A 25,060-nucleotide genomic window follows, 5' to 3' on the forward strand; every position below is an offset into this window, starting at 1 on the left:
GGGAATTTTAAACGTTCAAATAAGCTTTGTTGCTAATTATTGTAGTAAAACAAAATTCTATAACATAATGCAAATTATAAAAATAATCGACAATTATAAATAGTTCATACAATAGGAAAGGTAGAAAAACAAAATTCAAAAATTAAAATATTTATTTAAAAAATTCACGGCACAATTTACAGGAAAGTACCAAAATTAAAGCTCATAATAAAATTAAAATATTTCCAGTATCTTTTTGTAACATTGCTGAGTTTATAAACACATCAATCCTGACATTAAGGCAGCGCCGAAATTAACACAAAATTTTTAAATTACATGGATGCAAAGTAACCCAAAAGAATATTCCTTACTTCTCAGTCCTGTTTGGTACACAGCATTTAAACACCACTGATTCAAAAATTTGCACACAAACTGAATATTTTACTTTATAGTAAGAGAACAAAAGTCTTTGTTATATATAGCTAATCTATAAGTAAAAAGTAAAAAAACAATTTAATAAAATAAATCCAACCACGTATGTAAACAAACAACGATGTCATCAGATGCCATTGACAAGACAAAATAAAATGACATTTCTGCACAGCGTTGCCACATTTTATTTAGAAAATCTACTGTAAGTCTGTAAGTTTAGCTAAAATCTACTAAATCAAAAACTAAAATATACTATAAAACTTTATTAACGTATTTGTATATAATTTAGGACTTTTTATAATAAAAACAACAGACTAACTAGAAATTAATATAATATGAATATTTGTAAAAAAACCAAACTTTTTTAGATTTTAACTGGGAAAAACTATAATTAATTTTTATCAGTTTCATATTTAATATTTGTATATAATATTTTGTCATCCACTGATTTCTGCATGTCAGGATCAAATTCTTCACACAATTCTTTCGCGTTTTACATTGGAAACACGTAAACACAACATTTTTTGTTTTGCAAAGTTACATATGCTTAGATATTTTAGTTTTCCATCGTTAGCTTCTAATAGGCTCACCGAATGCCATAACTCTTCAATAACACCTGATATACTGCTTGCACTGCTACTTGAAATCTGCAAGTTTGTTGAAACTGCACCAGAATCCAGTTTCATTTCTCTGTAAAATTCATCATCTACGTCCTGAATCTTATTTTCGGTAATGACATTGGGAAATTGTAACAAAATGTCTGAAAACTAATTTAGAAATGGGGTAAATACTATAAAAAGCAAATTTTATTTCAGCTATAACGAAATGTTGAAATATACCAAAAATTTACTAAAAAATACTAGAATTTTTTAAACAATATCAAAAATCTACCAAAAAAGTAGAAATCTACTAAATGTGGCAACGCTGTTGCAGATTCTGCAGATGCGATGACATGCGCATTTGGAAAAGTCTTAAGTGGCGCCACCTTTCCAGTTTAGTCAAGAATTAAAGAGAATGAACCGTAATTGCCATTTAGGATAACAGTGCATGACATAAGACTTGTGAAGGGAAACATGTTTCCACACGGGCGATTTTTTACGGCGCGATAATTTACGGCGCCCATTGGTTTGACTACCTTCTCTATACCAATTTTAGATGAAATGATTTGGCCCGTGTGGCCAAAGCGTTAATGTTATTCTATGAGCTGTTTCACACTATAAGAATTTTAAACTTGCGAGGGTTTTCTCGTGCGGTAGTTTTGACGCACTTGTCCTTTTCACACAATAAGAATTGAGTCGCACGAAGATATTTTGCAGTGTTGTTTGGTATATTATTTTTATTTACACTTTGTGGGTGAGGTAGGTACATGATACGATGTCTGATATGTATCATTACGATGTATCATTACAAATGGGTATTTTTTGTCCTAATGTACTGTAATGCGTATTTAATTCATTTGCAATTTCTATTTTGTCAGTTATTATTTCTTATGTTCTTAATTAAAAGTCTTAATTTGTTTTTATAACCGTTGTTCTACTAAAATATTTGTGGGATCTTGGATTAGCTCATCTAATTAGCTCATACAATCTATGTAATAAACTATTCTAAATGGAAAATAAGCCACAATGTAACTAAAAAAATGATTCTATTAACGTTTCGACATCCGATTTGGGCGTCGAAACGTTAATAAAATCTTTTTTTTTTAGTTAAATTGTGGCTTTTTTTTCATTTAGAATAGTTTATTACAAAAATGCAACAAGGAAATAGCTTCAGAACAACATTACAATCTATGTTTTTCATGTACAGAATTTAAAAGACCCTCCGTCATCCACTCATTTTTAAATGTTGTTCTCCTCGTTTTAAATGTTGTTTTTAGATAATATGACACAAGACGTGACGGCCGCCCTACTCCAGTCTTCACCAAGTCGTTTACCCTATAAAACTAACTATAATTTCGTAGAATAAAAGGTATAGTTATATTATATGGTGTGGTTACGTTATCGTCGAAGAAAGAGAAATAAGAGGAACCGAATTCAACCGGTAAGCGGGTTCGACTGTACTTACATACTATTCTTCAGAAGAATTTTTTACCAACCAACAAAAACAAAATTAGTTTTTTTAATATTTTGAACTTACATTCTATCCATTGTTTCCTAAGTTTTTTACCGTTAACAGTTTGTTAGTTGTATTTTCCAAACTTTTTGCTGTAGATTTTGTGTAGCTTGTGACTTTATTTAGTTTTAATTCGTGAAATATACAGTGCGTCCATAAAGTAACGCATAAATTCGTTATTTCGTAAACCGGCGACTTTAAGGAAAAATATTGAAACAGGTCGATTTTCATTTTTAAATTACGATTTTTTGGCATATATATCATACTAGTGACGTCATCCACCTGAGCGTGATGACGTAATCAATGATCTTTTTAATGAGAATAGGGGTCATGTGATAGCTCATTTGAAAGGGTATTCAATTCTCTATTCACTAATATAAACATAAACATAATTATTTATACAGGGTATTCAAAAACCATTTTTTTAATTAAAATAATTGAGACAAAAAAAAGAATGTATATAATTTATTTAATTCAAAATACATATTACTATGTACTGTCAAAAAACATAAAAAAATTTATTTGACAAATAAAAATTGATTTTCGCTTAAACGAAATGTTCAAACTGCCAAGAAGTAGGTGGGTGGCAGCTTTAACATTAAATTTAAGCAAAAAAAAATATTTATATGTCAAATAATAGTACATTGTTTACCGGGTAGGAAAAGCTTAACATTCCTGGACGACTGTGAAGATTGCTAAGTCGAGGCGCAAGCCGAGACTTAGCAACACAGAGTCCAGGAATGTGGCTTTTCCTACGAGGTAAACATACTATTTTTCCGCAAATCGTTTAAAATTCGACAGATATTGATTGATTTAAAAAAAACGCGATAATTTTATTCCCAAATAAATGGTGCTTTGAAATTCCTAATAAAATTACTTGGGTTACTATGGAAACGTATTGAGGTTGAATTGTCAAACTTGACGCTTATAAATTTAATTGCTGGTGTTCTCGAAAGTAAAATGATAAGTGATGATGAAATTTCCATTCCTGGGACTCCTCCAGAGCTGGTTGAGGCAGTGAATACTGCTTCATTAGAATTATTGCCAAAGAAATCAAGAGAAAAGTACGAAAATGCATACAGACGTTTTATGGATTATCGCATGAGTAAAAATACGAGTTCTTTCTCAGAAAATGTTGTAATGGCATACTTCCTAGACCTTTGTTTAAAGATGAAATCTTCAACATTATGGGCCAATTATTCAATGCTGAAGTCAACCCTTGCACTTAAACACAATGTAGGTATATCTACATACTCAAAACTTCGTTCTTTATTGAAACGGCAAGCTCAAGGTTATAGGGCAAAGAAATCTAAGATTTTAACCAAGGAAGAAATTGAAAAATTTATCCAGGAAGCTCCAGATAAAGAAAATTTAATGATTAAAGTAATTTACAAGGTTTTAATAGCAATGTGTTTTCTATCATTTATGTAGAACACTAACAACTGTACGGAAATATCATTTCCTTACAGTAAGGAAATGACATTTCCTTACAGTAAGGAAGTCCTGACTTTTTCTTCAAGAAATTTTGACAGGAATGTCAAAATTTCCTGGCGATTTGCGGAAAACATTTTTTTTTCCTGTTTTCTGATAACAATAAAAACTAATTTAATTTATAAAATGTTTTTTTGAACACCTTGTATAAATAATTACGTTAATGTTTATATAAGTGAATAGAGAATTGAATAACCTTTCAAATGAACTATCACATGACCCGTATCCAAGGGCGGATCCAGGACCGATTTTCGGGAGGGGCCATGACTTTTTTTGGGGAGGAGTACCAAGGGGTCTGGGGGTAATTTTTAAAAATTAGAGTTACAATGGCGAGTTTTAAGACACTTTTCACGCACTTATGAGGGCCAGAAAGACATTCAAAACTTAACATTAATAACGTATTAATAAAGTCAGTACCGATTCCTACATATTTCTTCGGATCCAAGTGCAGTTCTTTCAATAAGTGTAATACTATTTTTTTCCAATGCTTCTCCTATCAGTCCTTCTTTTTCCCCTCTTTCTTGATTTTCACTAATTATTTTTATGTTCTTATAAGCGTCAATGAACTTGATATAGTCTTCACGAATGTTGTTATTGTTTATGTAGGTATCTCAAATTTAGAGAAAGCTGTTCTATGTGGGATACGTCGGTCGTTTCGTCAAACATGACAGAGTAATATTTTTGAACCTAATTCATTATTTGTTCAATTATTTTTTCACAACCTGTTATCAATTTATTTTGAATGGTGCTACTAATGTATGTTGCCCAGGAAGATGCTATGGATAGGTGTTATTTAAGAGTCTTATCTCCTGATGCGATTTTAAACCTTAACAATTCCCTTCATTGCTAGGTCCAGCATCTTCGTTCAGAAGCAGAAGGCCAGTATCACGATGACTTCTTAGAGGAATATTTTGTCGACCTAAGAACCCTACAGACTCTACTATTGGTCGTAGTCTTTCTCAATTTTCTTGTATCTCTTTAGACCTCTGAGAGTCTATCTGGTTAATAACTTTTGCGGGTTGCGATAACTTTGTAGAAAATCCAGCCCAACCTGAACGAACTCCTTGTGGTATGATGTTTTTTCATGGGTTTGTATGCCTCCGTCTTTGCCCATGAGATTGGCAAAAGATGATAAAGGTTTGGTGACAAAGCTTTGGGCTGTCATCCCTTTATTGTGACCATATTTTTCATTAGAAAAATAAAACGCAATACCTTCAAGACAATCCCTTTTGAATGTGCGAAAGTACCAGTAAACTTCTTTGTTCTCAGTGCTGGTGACCCAAGTAACGCTTCATTTCTTTTTTATTCTATATGTGTACAGAATGTGGAAAGGACATCGCACACATCTTATGGAAAATATAATGTCACTCAAATTCAATAAAATTTATATGAATAAATTCGTTTCAATTTAACGATCAATTCTTATCATTGCGACAACTCTTAATTTTCAATAATAAGAGCAGAAATTGATATAAATCAATCTGAAATCAAATGGGTAGGTACATAAGTTAGAGAGAGAAAAAATATTTTAAAATACCCAAATTATAGTTAGTTCATAAATCTTCTCGAGCTCTTAAGCATCTTATTATAATAGTTTCACTAATCCGCTTAGGCCCAGCGGGGTTTAAGCTGTTTTGAATAGCACCCAGAGCAATAGTGATTATAACTGACACGTTTATAGACTCCAAAAATGTGATTTCGATAAACTTTAATTTCAATTTGCGCCGTAATTATTCATAATTAAGAGTTGGCGCAATGATAAGAATTGACAGTTAATTTAAAACGAATCTATTCGTATAAATTTTATTGAATTTGAGTGACATTATATGTTCCATAAGATGTGTGCGATGTCCTTTCTACGATTTAAATGGCTGCCAAGATCGTTCTAACAATCGGCACTCTGTAACATTATTAACATTTTAATTTACAAAACATTCTACGTCATTCTTGAATCTTCCGTTGCTGCTTTTGTTCAGTTCTAGTCCAGAAGACATATTTATCCTCTGTTTTATACATACATTTTATACATACATGTTACAAGCTACACAAAATCTACAACAAAAAGTTTGGAAAATACAACTAACAAACTGTTAACGGTAAAAAAACTTAGGAAACAATGGATATAATGTAAGTTTAAAACATTAATAAAACTAATTTTGTTTTTGTTGGTTGATAAAAAATTCTTCTGAAGAATAGTATGTAAGTACAGTCGAACGCGCTTATTAGAGTACCAGTTATAAGAATATCCCGGTTTATAGAATATAAATTCGAGGTCCCGAAACGTTTTCATTTATTCCTTAATAAATTTATCCGTGTTTATAGTAATACGTTTTAATAAAATAATACCGCTTAATGGAATATTTTCAAGTCGATGAATAAATTTTTAACTACAATTTCCTAAAAATGATGTCTGTAGTGCTGTTTTGTAAATTATTAGGGTTTGTAGTAATAATTATTTATTACTACTGTTTATGAGTACCAATCCAATACTTCGCCGACAAAAGTCGGCGTGCAGTGTATTTCACAGGTCGTAAAATCATTTCATATTATTTGTCTACAAATTTCTATTCAACATATTTTCACCCATTTGCTTGTTATAAAAGTTTTAGAAACAGTCGGCCATCGTAACCGTTTATAATGTTAATAGCAAGTTTTATGGAGGGCCAATCCAATTTAAATTTTTTTAATTTTTAAAATTCAGAGCAGCAAATGACTTTTTTCATTTTTTAAATATAGTCGATTCGCTTTTCTGAGACACAACTGTCGAGTGACGTTAGTAATTTCTTTTTTGAGAATTTCAGTTGCTAGGCTTGGCTGGAAATTACTACACAACCAAACATACCTGCTTATAACTTATTAAAAGTAAACAGACATAAATAACATAAACCTTACGCCAATCAATAATTATTTATTTACACCATTATAATGTATTGATAACAAATGAGAAAATTATTTATTGTACACAATAAAAATATTTTGTAGAAATAAACTCCACAAAATTTTATGAGATTAATATACACTCCCACTATTTCTAATATTTCTTCTTTTTTTAATGAAAGATTAAGTTGTTTTGAGCAGTTAATAGTGTGAGGTAGGAATTTTTGTGTTGTATGTTTCCTATTCCGAATGTGTTAAGAGGATCGGTACGTATTTTCGGCTGCAATGCTATTCAAATGGGGATTCATTTTTTTCGAATCCTGAGAAAACTAATAAGTGTTTTTGAAAAATTTAAACGCAGAATGAAAGATTACGTTATTAGCGAGGGCCGAAAGTCCCTGAGAACTTCTATAATGTTTATTTTAAGTGAGAAAATCTAGTGTGATTTTTAATTTCAAATATATCATTCAAAATAAACTTTTTATTTATTCTAAGGGACTTTCGGCCCTCGGTAATAATTTAGTCTTTCATTCTGCGTTTAAATTTTTCAAAAATATTTATTGGTTTTTTCAGGATTCGAAAAAAAATGAACACAATGCCGTGGTAATATTTTCCAAATCTATCTTTGTCTTACCACGCACTCAGCCGAATATAATATTGTCAGCATAAATATATTGTCAGTCAGACACTGACAAGCAGTGACAATTTTAAATATTTGACATTGCATCGGGAATATATTGAGTTATACGCATAGAGTTAAATATTAGCATAGAGAGAGTGTCATTCAGAGCGAAGTGACGACACCATCTTTTTTATTTGGATTAGTGCTGTTTCACTCTTACGCATAGTAAAGCTGCTACAGTTATCCTCCTCTTCCGTGCCTATATTCACACTGAATGTCATCATAGATTTTCGCTACAATGTGTTAGAAAGAGATGCAGCAAACCAGTGCATGAGATCTTGTCGTCAGGAAGCGCGGAAGGTAGACTCCCTCTATGTTAATATATACCTCTATGGTTATACGCTGTGAGCTTGTACGTAGAGGGGATATTTATAAATTCGGGAGCGCCAGTAGTGACAAGTCTGTAAACGTTTACTGGAAATTTGACATAAATGTCAAAGTGATTAATTTAAAAATATAACTAAAAACATTAATTATAAAAAATATTAGTTGGTCAAAGCTGTGGTATATATTTTTACCTTAAATATACTTACGTTTTAAATACTCAATTTACGTTTTTTAATGTTCCGTAATATGTAATTATAAATTAATCTTAGCGCCATCTACACGATAATTGTGAAAGTATCCGAAGTAAGAAATTAATATTTCATCAATAGAACGTCAAAATTATTAGCAAAATCTTAAAAAAATCTTTTACAATTTAATTACTTTTTAGCGTTGTAAATATTAAGCGATATCAATTTAATAATAAATTTAAAAATTACCGGTAAAAGTTGAATTATAATCCACTAGGAGCGACACCAGCGAAGCTCAGAGCGTATAGTGTATTTGATAAATCATTGATTTAAGACGTGAACTTAATAAAAAGTTATTTATTGTGTATTATTTGTGGAAGATCCAAGCAGAGAATACATCAGGATAATATATTCTGTGATCCAAGTATTTTGTTGTTAAAGATGTTCAAAATTTTAAGCGTTCCATAACAATATATTATTAAAAAATCACTTTAACACTTTTCCTCTTTTCTCGATTGAGTATTAGTCTTTATTGTACAAATAAATTATTACAATCAGTGAATACATAGTTAATGAAAAAATTATCACATTTATTAACTGAATTAATAATTTGCAATTATAAAAATAACAGTTATCCAAGAACATTCAAAACCCATCTCTTTAAATTAATGATGACATTTTCAGGTAGAATGACATTCTAGTAATGTTTACATATCCATACCAGTGTGAATTTTACTAGACGTAATTTGCCGTGTAAAGACAGAAAAAGTAGAGATACACGTAAAATATTTGCGAATTATGTACCCATAGCCTTCAAGTGAATCTCGGGAGAGCGAATTTAGTATAGGAGTACCTAATTCAAATTTACCGCTCCGCAATGCTTGCTTGTAAAACATTTAAAATTAATAGGTTAATTAAGGTATATCGGTGATTTTTTGTGTTTTCTGCAATATTTCTTTAATTTTTATATATTTAGTCTGCACTTATATAAAAAAAACAGTTGTTTTTAGAAATGTTTAGCGACGTATTATATAATATTTATGGATTACCGTCGAAGGCCGATATGATCAACCAAAAAAGAAGATGGAACTGGTTATTTTTCTAGTGACATTATTGAGTGTGAATCTGTCTGTTAAGTTTACTCCTCCTATTTAAAAAATGAACCGTAGTATTTTATGTAACAAAACAAGACGAGCTACAATATTTACCGATATTATTTTTCAAGACAAAATAATAAGAAAATATTTAATATCAATCTATATTATATTGCATACATTTCTTATTAATTACCTGTATGCATCCACATAATATACTGTAATTATTTGTGTTTGTTAATAATATAGTGACACTACTGTATTATTGACATAAAAAGGACTAAAACCATATACATATACATATTCGGTACACTTATTTCGGCTAGCCACCAATGATCGGTTATTAGAATATCCCGGTTATAAGAATATTTATGCTTGGCACGAAGGCTATTCCAATAAGCGGGTTCGACTGTATTACAGAGAACACAGAACTTGGAACGCCTGACTCTGCCTGTGTGCGGTGTGCGCCCGGTTAAAAACACGACATTATTCGCGGTGTGCAAGTACTTGGAAGGGAATTGAGAAACGATCGTGCGCGAATAGCGGAGAAATATTGCAACTTTCTTAAATAACTCATATTGTCAATTGAAATTGTCAAATTGGCGTACATTTCATATCTACTGTCATTGAAGAAGAAAAATTATATGTTGCTCCACAATATTGATACGATATGCAATTATTATATAAAGGTAAATTTAATTAATTGTATTTTGCTTGCAGTACTGCATTTTAATAACTAATTTTATTTACTACATACAATTGTTTACGTTTTAATAACATAACCTGAATCTTATTTTTTCTTCTTATAATTTTTTGGACTATGGCCTTGACAATTATCCAGTAACCAGGACTAATAAAATTGGCCAATATAATTAAAAGTGCGAATAAAGTTGCAGAGCAGAAATAGAAATAGGTGCACCTTTGCCGAACTTGCACGGTCCCAATACCCAAATGTACAGGGTCAATCTAACATGCTCATGATTTATAATTGAAATTCATCATATTATACTCCTTTAATTGAAGCTACAGAGCACAGAGCCATCTCTGCAAACCATGAGTATGACTCTGCGATACTGTCATATTTTTTTTTTTTTTTTGAAGGAAATAAAGACATCTGGACAAGGGCAGGTTTATACAGATCTGGAATTGGAATATCTTATAGTAAATAATAATTTGCAAGAGCTCTAAAATGTTTAAGGCAGCATTGGCATGTATCAAGATATTGGAAAGTTGCAGATTTGAAATGTTTGAAGTATTTCCGGACATACCTATGGAATATTTAACGAAATAAAATAGTCTTACTAAATACTAGATAATTGGATGCTTCAGAAGTCAAAGGGTTAAGCCACATTCTCCCTAAAAATGAGTTAGGAGACGTAACATAAATCGTTGATTGAGGTATTGGTGTACCACCAATACCTCAATCAACGCATAAATAAAATGGTCAAATGGTTTAGTTGTTCATACACATACGTCACTAATTTAGATTTTCTTTGATAGATGGCGGTATATGATCCGCCTTTAAATTAATTTTCTAATATTTTCAGAAGTCAGATTAAGTAAGTCATTGTCATTATGATATAATTATTAAATTAATTTTCTAATATTTTCAGAAGTCAGATTAAGTAATAGTCCAGAAAGCCACTGCGCATCCGCTAGGAAAAATATTCTGATTCGGATTTTTTGCACAATCTTACTCAAAAAAGTCAAAAAGGACTCCTTTTAACAAATTTGCATGTTGCCAGGACCAAGAGGTGGTCAAAAATTTTTTAAACTTTTTTTTGTTTTTTCCTAAAATTATTTTTTTTGCATGGAAAAAAGTTTTTTTAGGTTTTTTGAATCATTCCAAACAGAAAAGGTCTTTAGTGACTTTTCTCTAAAAAATGATAGTTTTTGACATGTAAGCGATTAAAAATTGAAAAATTGCGAAATCGGCCATTTTTAACCCTCAAAAACTATGTGAAAAACTGAAAATTTGAATGTTGTCAAGGTAGGTAGATATTCTTTAAACATCCATTGATGAAATCCCGAAGAGTTTTTTGCAATACAATATTCAAAACTCCTCTGTTTTTTAATTGTTAATCAAGCGTGCCCGACAATATTTTCTACCGACAGTATGGTGCAAATGAAAGGAATAAATTCGTTATTTCGTAAACCGGCGACTTTAAGGAAAAATCCCGAAACAGGTCGATTTTTATTTTTAAGTTGTGATATTGTGGCATATCTGGTATACTAGTGACGTCATCCATCTGGACGTGATGGCGTAATCGATGATTTTTTTAAATTAGAATAGGGGTCGTGTGCTAGCTCATTTGAAAGGTTCTTCAATTCTCTATTCAGTAATGTAAACATTTACATCATTATTTATACAGGGTGTCCTTCTACTTCTTTTTTTGTCAAATAATTTAAATTAATAAAAATTTTTTGGACATCCTGTATAAATAATTATGTAAATGTTTATATTACTGAATAGAGAATTGAAGAACCTTTCAAACGAACTAGCACACGACCCCTATTCTCATTTAAAAAAAATTATCGATTACGTCATCACGTCCAGATGGATGACGTCACTAGTCTACCATATATGCCACAATATCATAAATTAAAAATAAAGATCGACCTATTTCGGGATTTTTCCTTAAAGTCGCCGGTTTACGCAATAACGAATTTATTCCTTTCATTTGCACCATACTGCCGGTGGAAAATAGTGTCGCGCACGCTTGATTGGCAATTAAAAAACAAAGGAGTTTTTAATATTGTATTGCAAAAAACTCTTTGGGATTTCATCAATCGATGTTTAAAGAATATCTACCTACCTTGGCAACATTCACATTACAGTTTTTCACATAGTTTTTGAGGGTTAAAAATGGCCGATTTCGCAATTTTTCAATTTTTAATCGCTTATAATATAAGCCATTTGACATATTATGTCAAAAACTAACATTTTTAGAGAAAAGTCACTAAAGACCTTTTCTGTTTGGAATGATCCAAAAAACCTAAAAAAACTTTTTTCCACGCAAAAAAAAATTTTTTAGGAAAACAACAAAAAAACGTTTAAAAAATTTTTGACCACCTTTTGGTCCTGGCCACATGCAAATTTGTTAAAAGGAGTCCATTTTGAGTAAGATTGTGCAAAAGATCCGAATTAGAATATTTTTCCTAGCGGATGCGCAGTGGCTTTCTGGACTATAAGTCATTATAATAATTGTAAGTATAGTAAGTCATTATAAAAATTGAAGGCAAGTGAAGAAAATTATGTTTTTACGTTTGATCTGGAAAAGGCACTTCCTTTTCCAAAATTGAGTGTGTCAGTGGCTTATTACAAACTGAACATGTATGTTTACAACCTGGGCGTTTTAATACCAATAAGGGTTTTATGTACATGTGGAATGAAACTGAGGGCTCTAGAGGGTCCCAGGAAATAGCAGCATGCCTCGTAAAGCACCTTAAGCAAAATGCTTCTAAACATAAACACAATCATGTATTCCGATTGTTGTACAGGGCAGAGTCGAAATATAAATTTATCCTTAGCTCTCCACAAACTTGTGCAAGACCCTGATATGAAAGTTGATCATATTGATCACAAATTTCTTGTGTCAGGACACAGCTATCTTCCAAATGATGCTGATTTTGGTATGATTGAAAAAAAGCAAAAAGGAAAGAATTTATTTATGCTCCAAGTGACTGGGTGGATATTGTAAAAAATTATAAAAACAAAAGTGCGTTTCTGGTCACTGAAATGAAGAGAGAAGAGTTTTTATCGACAAAAAAATTGGAGGATCGTATTACCAACAGAAAAATTGATATAAATGGTCAAAAAGTGAACTGGTTACAAATAAAATGGTTACGGTTCAGCAAAAATAAACCAAACTCTATATTCTATAAGCAAACATTGCAGGAATGGGTTGAATTCGATGAAATTGATATTTCAAAACGGGCATCAAATAGGGGTAGCCAACTTCTTGAAAATTTCAAGATCTTGTCTTGATTTCAAAACAAGATTAAAACAAGAAATAATCTTAGATTTCAAGACAAGACAAGAAATTTTATATCAATACCAAGATTTCTTGTCAAGAAAACAAGAAATCTTGAAATTTCTTGACTAATAATGAAAACTCTAAAACGTGTTTATTTGTGAAAAAGATAACATTATTTTAACATAACATAACATATTTTAATTTATTGGACAATTTTTTTGCTAAAACGATTTACAAAAATGTAAACTAAAAATATTAATTAATGATACTTACCTACCTAATCCTGTTGAAAATAAAATTGCAAACTAGATTTTATTTTAAATAACAAATTTAGCACATTGTTAAAACGGAATTGATAAGCCATGAATTAAGGCAGATGATCTCCAGAGAACACTTCTCATGGAGTCAACGCCTAGCAGATTTCTTGGCTTTGTTATTTTTAAAGCTGCTCTTGAAAATAGCATTTCCGCAGGTACAGATGTTGCTGGCGTTCCGAGAAAATCCTTGGCCATTTTCCATAATGACGGTTAGATATTTTCGTGTCTTCTCCACCAATCAAGTATATTCTCAGACCAGTATATTCTGACCTAGGCTTATTTATGTATTTTTCAATTTCATACTTCCAAGATTGTAAGTTATCATTGTCAGCGTTCTTAAATAGGTAAGTAATATCTAAATCAAATTCGTTATCTTCTTTTTTCAGACTAAGTGCTGGCTCTGGTATTGGATTCTGTAGATCATTTTGGGATTTACTAAAATAGTCATCATTCTCTTTGCCTTATCCCTATGCGGGGTCGGCTTCCCTAATTGCATTTCTCCATACAATTCTATTTTGAGTCATATCAATATTAATCCCCTTTACCAACATGTCCTGCCTAATCGTCTCCCCCCCCCCCACGTCCTCTTTGGTCTTCCTCTCCTACTCCTTCCAGGAATCTGCACTTCCGCAATTCTTCGTATTGGGTGATTAGCGTCTCGACGTTGAACATGACCAAACCATCTCAACCTATGCTCTCTAATTTTGGCATCAATTGGTGCCACACCTAGACTTCCCCTAATATACTCATTTTTAATTTTATCCTTTTTTGTCACTCCACTCATCCATCTAATCATTCTCATTTCCACCACATGCATTCGCTGTTCCTGTTTCTTTTTCACTGCCCAACATTCAGTTGCGTACATCATAGCCGGTCTTTGTTTTATAGAATTTTCCCTTCAACTTTATTGGAATTTTCCTGTCACACAGCACACTACTCGCTTCCTTCCACTTCATCCATCCAGCCCTAATTTTACTTCATACATCTCCATCTATTTATCCATTACTCTGTAATACCGATCCCAGGTACTTAAAACTATTAATTTTTACAATCAGTTACTTTAGCATCAAATGGAAGGCCTCAAATTTTGTCTAATATAGTTCAAGATCTTTTGTATCCTGAGCGTATGCCAGTGAAGCAAATTAAAAAGAAACACATGTTTGATGTCTTGAAATTTATTCCACCACATTATCACTCATTCTACAGAAAGTTGCCGACAATAAACCAAACGAGAGCTGCCTCAGCAAGGGAAAACGATTCAGAATTATTATCAGATGCTGAAGAATACATTGATTAAACAATATGTACTCAGTTGTTGTTCTATTTCGTGTAGCTGTTTAAGTTAAGTCATAAGAATATTTAATTGTTTTTTATTTTCGGTGGACATTTCACGTAAGTCAATATTTTTGGTGAAAAGTGGTTATTTTTCAAAAATAATGAAAGTTTTTTAGTTTCCTTGTTTGTATTTATAAATATAGTAATTATATTATCATAAATAAAGACGGTTTATTTATTTCTAATAGTACAGGAACTAAAGATTTTCACCTCGCAATTTTTACAGAATGGATCGATTTGCTTGAAAATTTGAGAATAAGTAGTGGATAGTCCAAGGATCAAAATCTATATGATGCCGTAAGGCGCTTTTACCATGGGGGTGGTTGCCACCCCATCTCGGGAGTCGAAATTTGTTATTATATTTTGACTGCAAAAGTTGATAAAAACATTCATTCTAAGCAAAAAATGTTGTATACATGTTTTTGATAAAATTAACAGTTTTCGATTTATTCGCTATCGAAAGTGTTAGTTTTATATCGAAAAAATCAACGTTTTGCGATAGTATACTCATTTACGATTCACTCAATCTTTGCCGTAGAAAATTTTTTTTCAAACCATGTTTTTCGGAATAAATAACCTACAATTTCATATTTAAACATTTTTTCGTATCTCTGATGCCAATCTTTATATTCTGAAAAAAATGGCATTTTTTACCAAACTACAAAAATTCGTTATTCGCTTTTGACTCCAGTTTTTTTAAAACTAATCATTTTAAGCCAGTCAAACTTCTAGAATCTATTAATAATACATAAATAAAGAAGCATGAATAAGACTGATGACTAAAAACACCGATAACTTACATTATTATGCTTCCAATAATATCTCTCATTTTTTTTTTTCAAAAAAATATATTGATTTTTTAACCGTAACTTTTTTATTTTTTATCTTAAAAAATTTGTTAAAAAAGGATTTTGTAGGTTTTTACAAGGTCTATAAGGCTATTAGTATTAAATCTTTTTAAAATCCTCAGCCGCAAAAAGAGGTAACTTTGAAAGGGTTTTAAAGGTGGTTTTTGCATGTTATTACAAGTTTTAATTGCCAATAGCTCACTGACTTTTTACCTTAAAAAAAATTTTTGCAAACCAACTTCTTGGGCACTAAATAAGCTACAATTTCAGATTTATACATTTTTTCGTATCTCTGATGCTAATCGTTTTATTCTGAAGAAAAGAGCATTTTTTGCCAAACTACAAAAATTCGTTATTCGCTATTAACTCCATTTTTTTAAAACTAATCATTCTAAGCCGGTCAAACTTCTAGAACCTGTTAATAATACATAAATAAAGAAGGCCAAATAAGGCCAATGACTAATTTAAATTAGGGTGGTGATTAGGGGTTTGTGTCGGATCTCTGTTTCCCTGAAAAAAATAGGGACTGACATTCTTTTCATTATAAGTCACTTAATTTTTAAACTAGAGACTTTTTTTATTTCTGGAGATAGATTTTTTTAAATACTTTAAATTAGTTTAAACAAGTTATCCTCGAAAAATGCATAGTTTTCCCGTCTTTTGAGTTTGAAACTACAATATTTAGCATTTGACGAAGAAGAGCTACAATATAATAAAGTATAGCTCGATTACTGTTGACTTTAAAGAAAATTAGAAACTACGGTTTTGTTTATTTTTTCAAAAGGTACATTTTTGTTAAGCAAAGTTGTTTTGATAAAACGAAAATTTTTTGAGTTATTAGCAGAAAACTGACTAAAAACTTTGATTTTTTCGATATAAAACTAACATTTTCGATAGCGAATAAATCAAAAACTATTAATTTTATCAAAAAAATGTATTAAACGTTTTTTGCTTAGAATGAATGTTCTTACCAACTTTTGCGGTCAAAATATAATAAAAAATTTCCACCCCCGTGATGGGGTGGCAACCACCCCCATGGTAAAAGCGCCTTACGGCATCATATAGATTTTGATCCTTGGACTATCCACTACTTATTCTCAAATTTTCAAGCAAATCTATCCATTCTGTAAAAATTGCGAGGTTTTGTCCTATTTTAAGCTTCATTACTTGGACTATAATGACTCCTTATTTTTCTGCAACTATTTTCACAAACATCTTATTATCTCATTTTAAAGATTTACTGACTTACACCGATTGGCTTCTGAGGCTGAGGCATCGATATATTAATCATCAAGTATAGAAAAAATAATCAAGTATATTCAAATGGGAAATAAGCCACAATTTTACCTAAAAATTATTTTATTAACGTTTCGACGCCCAAGTCGGGTGTCGTTGTCAAAATACAAAATATACTAAATAAACAAAAATGTTGTTGCTTAGTAAAATATTCTTCTAATAATTTATTTAATCTGACTCATTTATATCGGCAATTCAGACACGTATTATACATTTTAAAGTAGACGACTTTAAAATGATATTGCCAATATTGATGAGTTGCGTATAATATAACATTTTAAAGTCGTCTACTTTAAAATGTATAATACGTGTCTGAATTGCCGATATAAATGAGTCAGATTAAATAAATTATTAGAAGAATATTTTACTAAGCAACAACATTTTTGTTTATTTAGTATATTTTGTATTTTGACAACGACACCCGACTTGGGCGTCGAAACGTTAATAAAATCATTTTTAGGTAAAATTGTGGCTTATTTCCCATTTGAATATACTTGATTATAAAAATGCCACAAGAAAATAGCTTCAGAACAACATTAGAAAAAATAAATAAATAAAGAAAAAGAAAAAAAAATCATGATATATGAAAACTAATATATTTATCTTTATTTTCAGGTTCTCAATATACCAAACGGTATTCATCAACATTAACATTCAACCCTTTCGTCAAAAATGTTCATCAAAATAAATAAACGAGCGTGGATCAACTTGTTTATATTTGTGATATTAAGTGTAACTATTATATTTATGTTCTCAGACGATCACGTAACAGAAATAAGTATTAAGACAAATAGTGAAATAAAAGAGAAACATGCCATTATATCATATACCATAAATAATACGACTAAGACGACTGCTACTAGTACTTCTACAACTACTAATACTGCTACTGCTACTTCCATTAGTACTACTCCTAGTGCCGATATACACTGCTACAGAGAAACAAGTTTAGCTTCCCTTCCCGATATTTCTGAAATAAGCCCTAGACCAGGGAAGTCAATTTTCTTCCACGAAACTTCCTGTAAATCCTTCAACAAAGGCAAAATTACCATCAATTCAAGGCAAGCGTGCGCAGTGGAAAGTGCAGCAAGACTTAATCCCGATTTAGATATTTATGTGTTATACTCCTCTCCAGGTCTTATCAAATCCGAAGGAGACGAGTCTGATAAGTTTCTAAATGCATTACAGAGTTACAAGAATGTGAAAATAATGCACTTGGACTATGGGAAATATACCAAAGGAACTCCTGTGGAGGAACTGTACAGCTCTGGAAAGATAGAAAAGTCCCAGTACGTTGTGTCACACGCAAGTGATGTTTTAAGGTAAGAGCAATAAATTATTCTAAACTTTTTGCGTTGGTTAAAAAACAGCTTCTGTTTCGTTTCCGTTCAGAAATGATCCACCATCCCCATACGTACCTACACTTCGCGTCAAAAAAAAACTGGTACACTTTTTTTTCCCAATGTAAACCTGTGTTTAGACTGAACACAATGGCTCGTGAATCACGGCGTTGTTGCCAGCACAGATAATGGAATTGCACTAAATCTAAATACAAAAAATAACGTTCAAAAATCATGGTGGTGAATCGTAAAACGGGCCATAGGTAACTTAATGTAAAATTCTAAACTGTTAAATTCCTGCTTCCCTAATCATTTTACAACAAAAATCATGAGAAGCTATTTGTATGGGATTAAAATCTGTATTAAAAACAAAAGCTAAAATTGTTCTAGGATTTAAACACATTCCAACATTTTGAAAAATACCTACATTTGCCACAGTAGGCATGTGTGTAAAAGTTAGGCCCACGTTATTATTTACCTTATTGTTCGCACACTATTGACTGAATAAAACATCTTTATTATTATTACTTTCTCCTCAACTGAGGCTATCTTATCAATTTTATTATTTTTTTAAACAAGAAATGATAAAATAAAAATTTTGACAGTTCAAATTGTCAATATTTATAATAACTTCACTGTGACGGAACGCAACCGATACACATTATGGTAATGTGTGTGGCCTTACTTTGGCGTATTTCTGTGAAAAATTCTTATTATATTTCTCATGATTCGAAAAAAAAATTAATACATTTAATAAAACACATTGAACATTTTGACAGGCGACAGTTTCCACCTATGTGCTTAATATTTCAGCAGTTTCGAATTTTATCGTAATACATAATATTTAAGTTTTACAATTGTTCACTGTAAAAGTTATTCATTTTGTATTAATTTCAAATTTTAATTTTTCCAGTGTGTTTTATTTATTAGTATCCCACAACTTTACGAGAAACCCTTCACGTTTCTCGATTTTAAATTAAACATAATAATTTAATGTCATGTCTAGAGTTATTATCTGTCATTCATATCATATCTGTCATAAATTATAATAGATCACGAATTAATTTATGGGTACTTAATTGAGATGATGTAACATTACAAAATTAATAAGAGAATTTTTTACGATGCATGTTTAAATAGATGTGACTGACTAATCGAGAATGCTCGATGTTGTTTTAATTTTTAGTAAAAATACTAAAAACTTGCGGTCTGGCAATATTTTAGTTGAACTGGCAACGTTGCCTAGAAATAAGAATGACATATGTGAAAAGACCAATTTACACAACTAGAAAAACACGATTTTCGGTTATAAGACTTGTACCAGTTTTTTTTGACGCGAATTGTACGTTTCTGTCTCTGGAGACCTCTTCAGTGGAGCTACATGAACACCTCTCCTATGGGGATAGTGGATCATCTCTGAACTGAAATGAAACATAAGCTGAACTGAACTGAAGTGAAACATAATTTTTCAGTTTACTCATATTTTGAGTGCACGGAATCAACTTTCGTTGGAATTTTTCTTAAGCCGTCCGCACATGGGTCGATCGAAGACACGTCTCGAAGTTCGCGCGTCTTGCTCGTCTTGTATGAACCCTGCGGCACAAGGGATTGTTCTCTGCACACTAGTCGATTCAGTTTGCTCACATCTTTCAACCAGGAAGAACGCATTTTTTATACATCAACCAAAACGACTATTTCGACCTGTGAAAAGTACGGTATTGTTACATTTTTAGTATAATTTGAATACAATGAGCATTATACTGAGGACATACTTCCCCAACGAATTTTATATTAAACACCTAGAGACATAAGTTCAATGTCTTCAGAATTTTATATTACAAACAATTTCCACAAAACTAGTAGGTACTACGAGTACAATCAACGAACATAACCTGCACCGATGTTTAAATTAAACTAAAATTTAATTAAGCGCAAAAAACAACAAAAAACGAAGGAAACAAATAAAATAAACTAAACTCCGTGTACGGAGCTCAATGTCATAACGAAGGAACTTGACTGGCGGGGAGAGACCTACGCGACTGGAATCGAGTCGAGTAGTTGGAGCGTCGCCCCATGTGCGGACGGCCTTAGACGAATAGACGGAATGGTACTGCATATTGTAGAGTCCCTTTCATCTCCTTGCCTTATACATTATAAAAGGCAGAGATTAAGAATGTTACCGATTAATTATTTCTATTTCTAGAGGAATTAGGGTTTCCTTCGATAGTTGCGGTTACTGAGCACTGGCTTGAAGTCAACAAGTATTTTTTGTAGAAAAATATTTGACTATTGCTAGGTACGATCGTTCAAATTCAACGCATGGAGGCACCCTGATTCTTTCTACAAATAATGATTTTTCTGTGGTAACAAAATATGATTTTCTATTAAGCGAAGCATTCTTCGAGTTTTCCTTAGTTTACAGTAAGAATCTTAATCTTTATATTATTTGCATTTATAGATCACCTGACTCTTCCGCGGAACTATTTTTTCAGAACCTGCTTAATTTGTTAGACGACCTGTCCTATAAAAGCAGAAACATTTTGTGTGGGGATTTTAACATTAATTATGCTGCTGCTTGTGCTACACAAATATCCCTGGTCAACATATTTGAATCGTATGGTCTAACAATGCACATTGATTCTCCTACAAGGATTACAAAAACTTCATCTACCATAATTGATTATATTGTCTCAGATTTCTCACCCCGTGAAGTCTGCGCCACAACTGTTAATGCGGGACTATCTGATCATGAAGCGGTTTATACGAAGTTTAACATCTTTAGCAAGCCCTCTTCGAAAACTCAACGTTTAGGCAGGATTTTTTCCGCTCGGAACTTTCGTAAATTCCAAAATTTATGCTTAACCTCTGAGTGGCCCTTTTCTTCTATGAACGTCGATACAGTGCCGGTTTATGCACTGGGCGCTTGGGGCGGGCGCCCAGGGGCCCGGGCCCCGGAGGGGCCCGTAGGGACCGGTTCCTTTTATTAATAAAAAGTCCTCTAAATAATCTACATATTTACCAAACTAGAAAAAACGACGACGAAATACCTGCGGTTTCGAAATGGTCTGATTTTAAGACTGATGACTTTATAAAAACTATAAACTTTTAAACCAAAGAGCGATTCCTTAGAAAATTGTAAAAAAATGTATCAAGATGGAGACAAAGCTTATTGTAGAAGATTAAATGGAAGCAACTTTTATAGAGGAAAACTCAATGAAAAAATAGAATGGAGGCAAAGAAAAGAGAGATTTAATATACGACGCAAGTGCTAAAGCTGTTTATTGTTACCCGTGCAAATTATTTTCAATTGAAATAATAATTTATTTGATTTTGGATGGATCCACTGGAAACATTTGAATATTTTTCTAAAAGCACACGAAGAAAGTAAGAAAGTAAATTTCATCTGAACTCTATGGTTACATTAATAACAAGATCATCAATAATTGGAGTTATAGACGCTGCCTTGAAAGCGCAAGTAGAACGCGAAACTAACTATTGGATAAACGTCCTAAGAAGAGTTGTTGTCACTGCTAAATTAATTTCTTCTCAAGGACTAGCTTTCCGTTGATCCAATGACAATTTAACGAGTCGTCATAAAGGAAATTGTATATTAGGCTAAATTTGACTACTTCTTAAATGAACATTTACAACGGAATGCGAATAAATGAAAGGGTTTAGTTAGCTCTGTGTCTCACCAAATTTGCAATGAGTTCTTGGAAGTAATAAAATCAAAACTTGTAGAAACTTCTTACGCTGTAAACGCTTTAGTTAAAAAGTAGGGATCCATCGAACCTATGTGTTCCAGTTAAGCAATAACAGAGACGAAAAATTAGCAATTAAAAATGAAGCCAAGACATTGCAGAATAAAATGGATACCTTGGAGATAGCTCCATTGACAGTGATTTGGACAAAAACTTTGGAACGAGTTAATGCAACAAGCAAAACGTGAACGTGAAGAAACTGTGGACTTGTGTCAATTGGAATAGAATTAATGACACCTATTTTGAGATTTGTTGGAGACGTAAGAAATATGTTAAGCGAAATTGAATAGAAGCCAAAAATATTTTTTACGAAGACGACGATATCTCAAACATATTCTATAAAACTGACCTTCAAAGAACAAAGAAGGGAAAACATGTTTTGATGAAGCAGGTGAAAGTGAAACAATTAAAAGCCAGTTACCTATAGGCCCAATATTACTCAAGATTCAAGATCTTTTAAAGAGAATTCTTCTTCTTCTTTTTCTCTTTATATAGACATGACTGCCTGTTTTTTCAATGTGCCTCTAGTAAGTTGTCGTTCCATCGTTTTCGTGGTCTTCCCACAGATCGTCTTCCTATTGGGGAACCGACCCTCGCTGTCCTTACTACTCTATTTCTTGTCATTCGGCTTATGTGGTCATTCCATTCTATTCTTCTGTTTCTTTCCCAGTTATTAATGTTGTCCACCTTGCACTTCCGTCGTATATCTGTACTTTTAGCTCTGTCCCATAGATTACCTCTTACCATAGATTTTTCGGAGGGTTTTCATCTCGGCTATTTCGAGCAATCTTTTTGTCCACTCTGTGTCGGGTCGTGTTTCTGCCGCGTATGTCATTATTGATCTGATGACTGTTTTGTAATTTCTGCCTTTCATTTATTTTCTGATATGTTTATTTCTCCATATTGTGTCATTCGGGCAACCTGCGGCTTTGTTTGCTCTATTCACTTGATCTTCCACTTATGTTTCGAGCCGTCCGTAGCTAGATAGTGTGATGCCTAGATACTTAATCTCCATCACTTGTTCTATTATCTGACCCTCTAGCTCCATACATACATACATAATCGGTTGCCTCTTTTACCATTAGGTGTCGAGGATTGTCCAATTGTCCCTCTAGCTCCAATTTACATCTAATTGAATTTGCTGTTATAACCATGCATTTTGTCTTTTTTGGGGAAATTAACATTTAAAGAGAATTAAATGCTACAAAAATGTTACATCAGCTGTTAGATGTTTTTCTACGCTAGATAAAGAAGCAGTCAAGACATCAATGAATACTTTATGTTTGAAATATAATAAAGATATTGATGAAACCAAAGAGAACTTGCATAATGAAACTACTCATTCTATAACATTATGCCAAAAGTTAAATAAACATTTATAAAATTTGGTGTCATCCAGGATGTAAAGATTGTAAAGGCAACAATTCCCAATATTTTACCTTTACTGCAAGTTTATTTCACGATACCAGCTTCGAATGCGTCAGTCAAGTGGTCTTTTTCGGCTTTAAAATGAATAAAAATATATTTAACGCCAAATTAGGGTCAAGAAAATATAGACGCATATCACTATTGTATTATAGAAAATGAAGACCTGGAGCAACTGAATTGCGATAGTATTTTATGACAGATTGCTAATGCCTAGTCAAGAAAAAAAGTGATCTAATTTTTGTCATAAGTATGTATTTTTTGGAATATATTTTTTTGTTCATGTCGTGTTGTTTTGTGTAAATTTCTGTTTTTTTTTTGTATATATTTTTAAATGTATTTTTTGGAATATTTTTTACGTTTGCTATTCTTCTTGTTTGGTTAAAAAAAAGGATGGATTTTACAATAAATATATATGTTTTCTTGTTAAAAAACTGAAAACGAATAGCAATTAAGGGGGCCCCTAAATATTCAGCGCCCAGGGCCCTAAGTTAGGTTAAACGGGCACTGCGTCGATAATAATTTCATTGACTTTTTGAATAAGCTTGTCTGTATCTTCAATAAAGCATTGACTTTAATCACAATTAAGCCAAAACATCACAAACCCTGGACTACCAAAGGCGTCCGCATATCAGCCAAAAATATGCGTTCACTACTGTACATCAAGAAATTTACTACCAACTTCTCTGTTACTGAATACATCACCAAGTACAGGGCAATCTATTTAAAACTTATAAAATCAGCTAAAAAATTGTACTATCAAATTCGTCTGAGAAGCTCTAAAAGTGTTGCAAGAGAAACTTGGTGCGTAATAAACGATCTTCGAAATAAAACTCACACAGCTCAAACATTTTCCCTTCCAGACCCAGAAAATCTAAATGAATACTTTGTTAATGTGAGTAAAAATATAACATCAACTATTGTGTCACAACAAGATCCCATTTTCTATCTCCCTAATTCAAGAAAGTTCTCGAATTCATTTTTTATAAGACCGGTTAATAAATCTGAACTGATCCAAACAATCAATAGTATGAAAAGCAAATCTTCCTGTAGTACCGATGGACTATCCATAAAACTTTTCTCAAATCTCACAGACAGTGTGTTGGGAGTTCTCATCTCTCTAATGAATGATTCTTTTGAGAAAGGTAAATTTCCAGAGTGCCTAAAGACGACCATCATTATTCCTCTTAATAAGGGTGGTGAAAAATCCAATGCCTGCAATTATAGACCTAGTGCATTACTACCGGTACTCTCCAAAATTATTGAGAGACTCATAAAAGCCCAACTTATGTCCTTTATCGTTGATAACAATATATTATCACAAAATCAGTTTGGCTTTTTAAATAATAAATGTACCACAGATGCCATGTTTTCTGTACTACATGAGGTTTATCAAGCATTAAACAATAATCAGCACACTGCCACTTTGTGATTATGCCAAAGCTTTTGATTGTGTAAATCACTACATTTTGATAAAAAAAAAACTAGATTTCTATGGAATTCGAGGTATTTCCTCGAACTGGTTTCAATCTTACTTGGATAATAGAAAACAACTGGTTAGAGCAAATGATACAGACTC

The 25,060-nt window shown here is 32.0% G+C and overlaps 2 protein-coding genes across 9 annotated transcripts in view; one reads left to right on the forward strand and one right to left on the reverse strand.

Annotated features, from left to right (window-relative positions):
• Window positions 1-25,060, reverse strand: part of LOC114335305 (pancreatic lipase-related protein 3-like) — a 593,140-nt gene that overhangs the window by 157,341 nt on the left and 410,739 nt on the right. The gene's annotated exons all lie outside the window — the stretch shown is intronic.
• Window positions 1-25,060, forward strand: part of LOC114335297 (lactosylceramide 4-alpha-galactosyltransferase) — a 152,042-nt gene that overhangs the window by 81,831 nt on the left and 45,151 nt on the right. For all 7 annotated transcript variants that reach the window (XM_050646041.1, XM_050646040.1, XM_028285512.2 and 4 more), the window contains exon 2: window positions 17,571-18,277. In XM_050646041.1, coding sequence (XP_050501998.1) covers window positions 17,628-18,277 — 650 coding nt within the window. In that variant the 5' untranslated portion in view covers window positions 17,571-17,627. The remainder of the gene's footprint in view (window positions 1-17,570; window positions 18,278-25,060) is intronic.

Source organism: Diabrotica virgifera, chromosome 3, assembly GCF_917563875.1.
Source record: "Diabrotica virgifera virgifera chromosome 3, PGI_DIABVI_V3a".
Lineage (NCBI taxonomy): Eukaryota > Metazoa > Arthropoda > Insecta > Coleoptera > Chrysomelidae > Diabrotica > Diabrotica virgifera.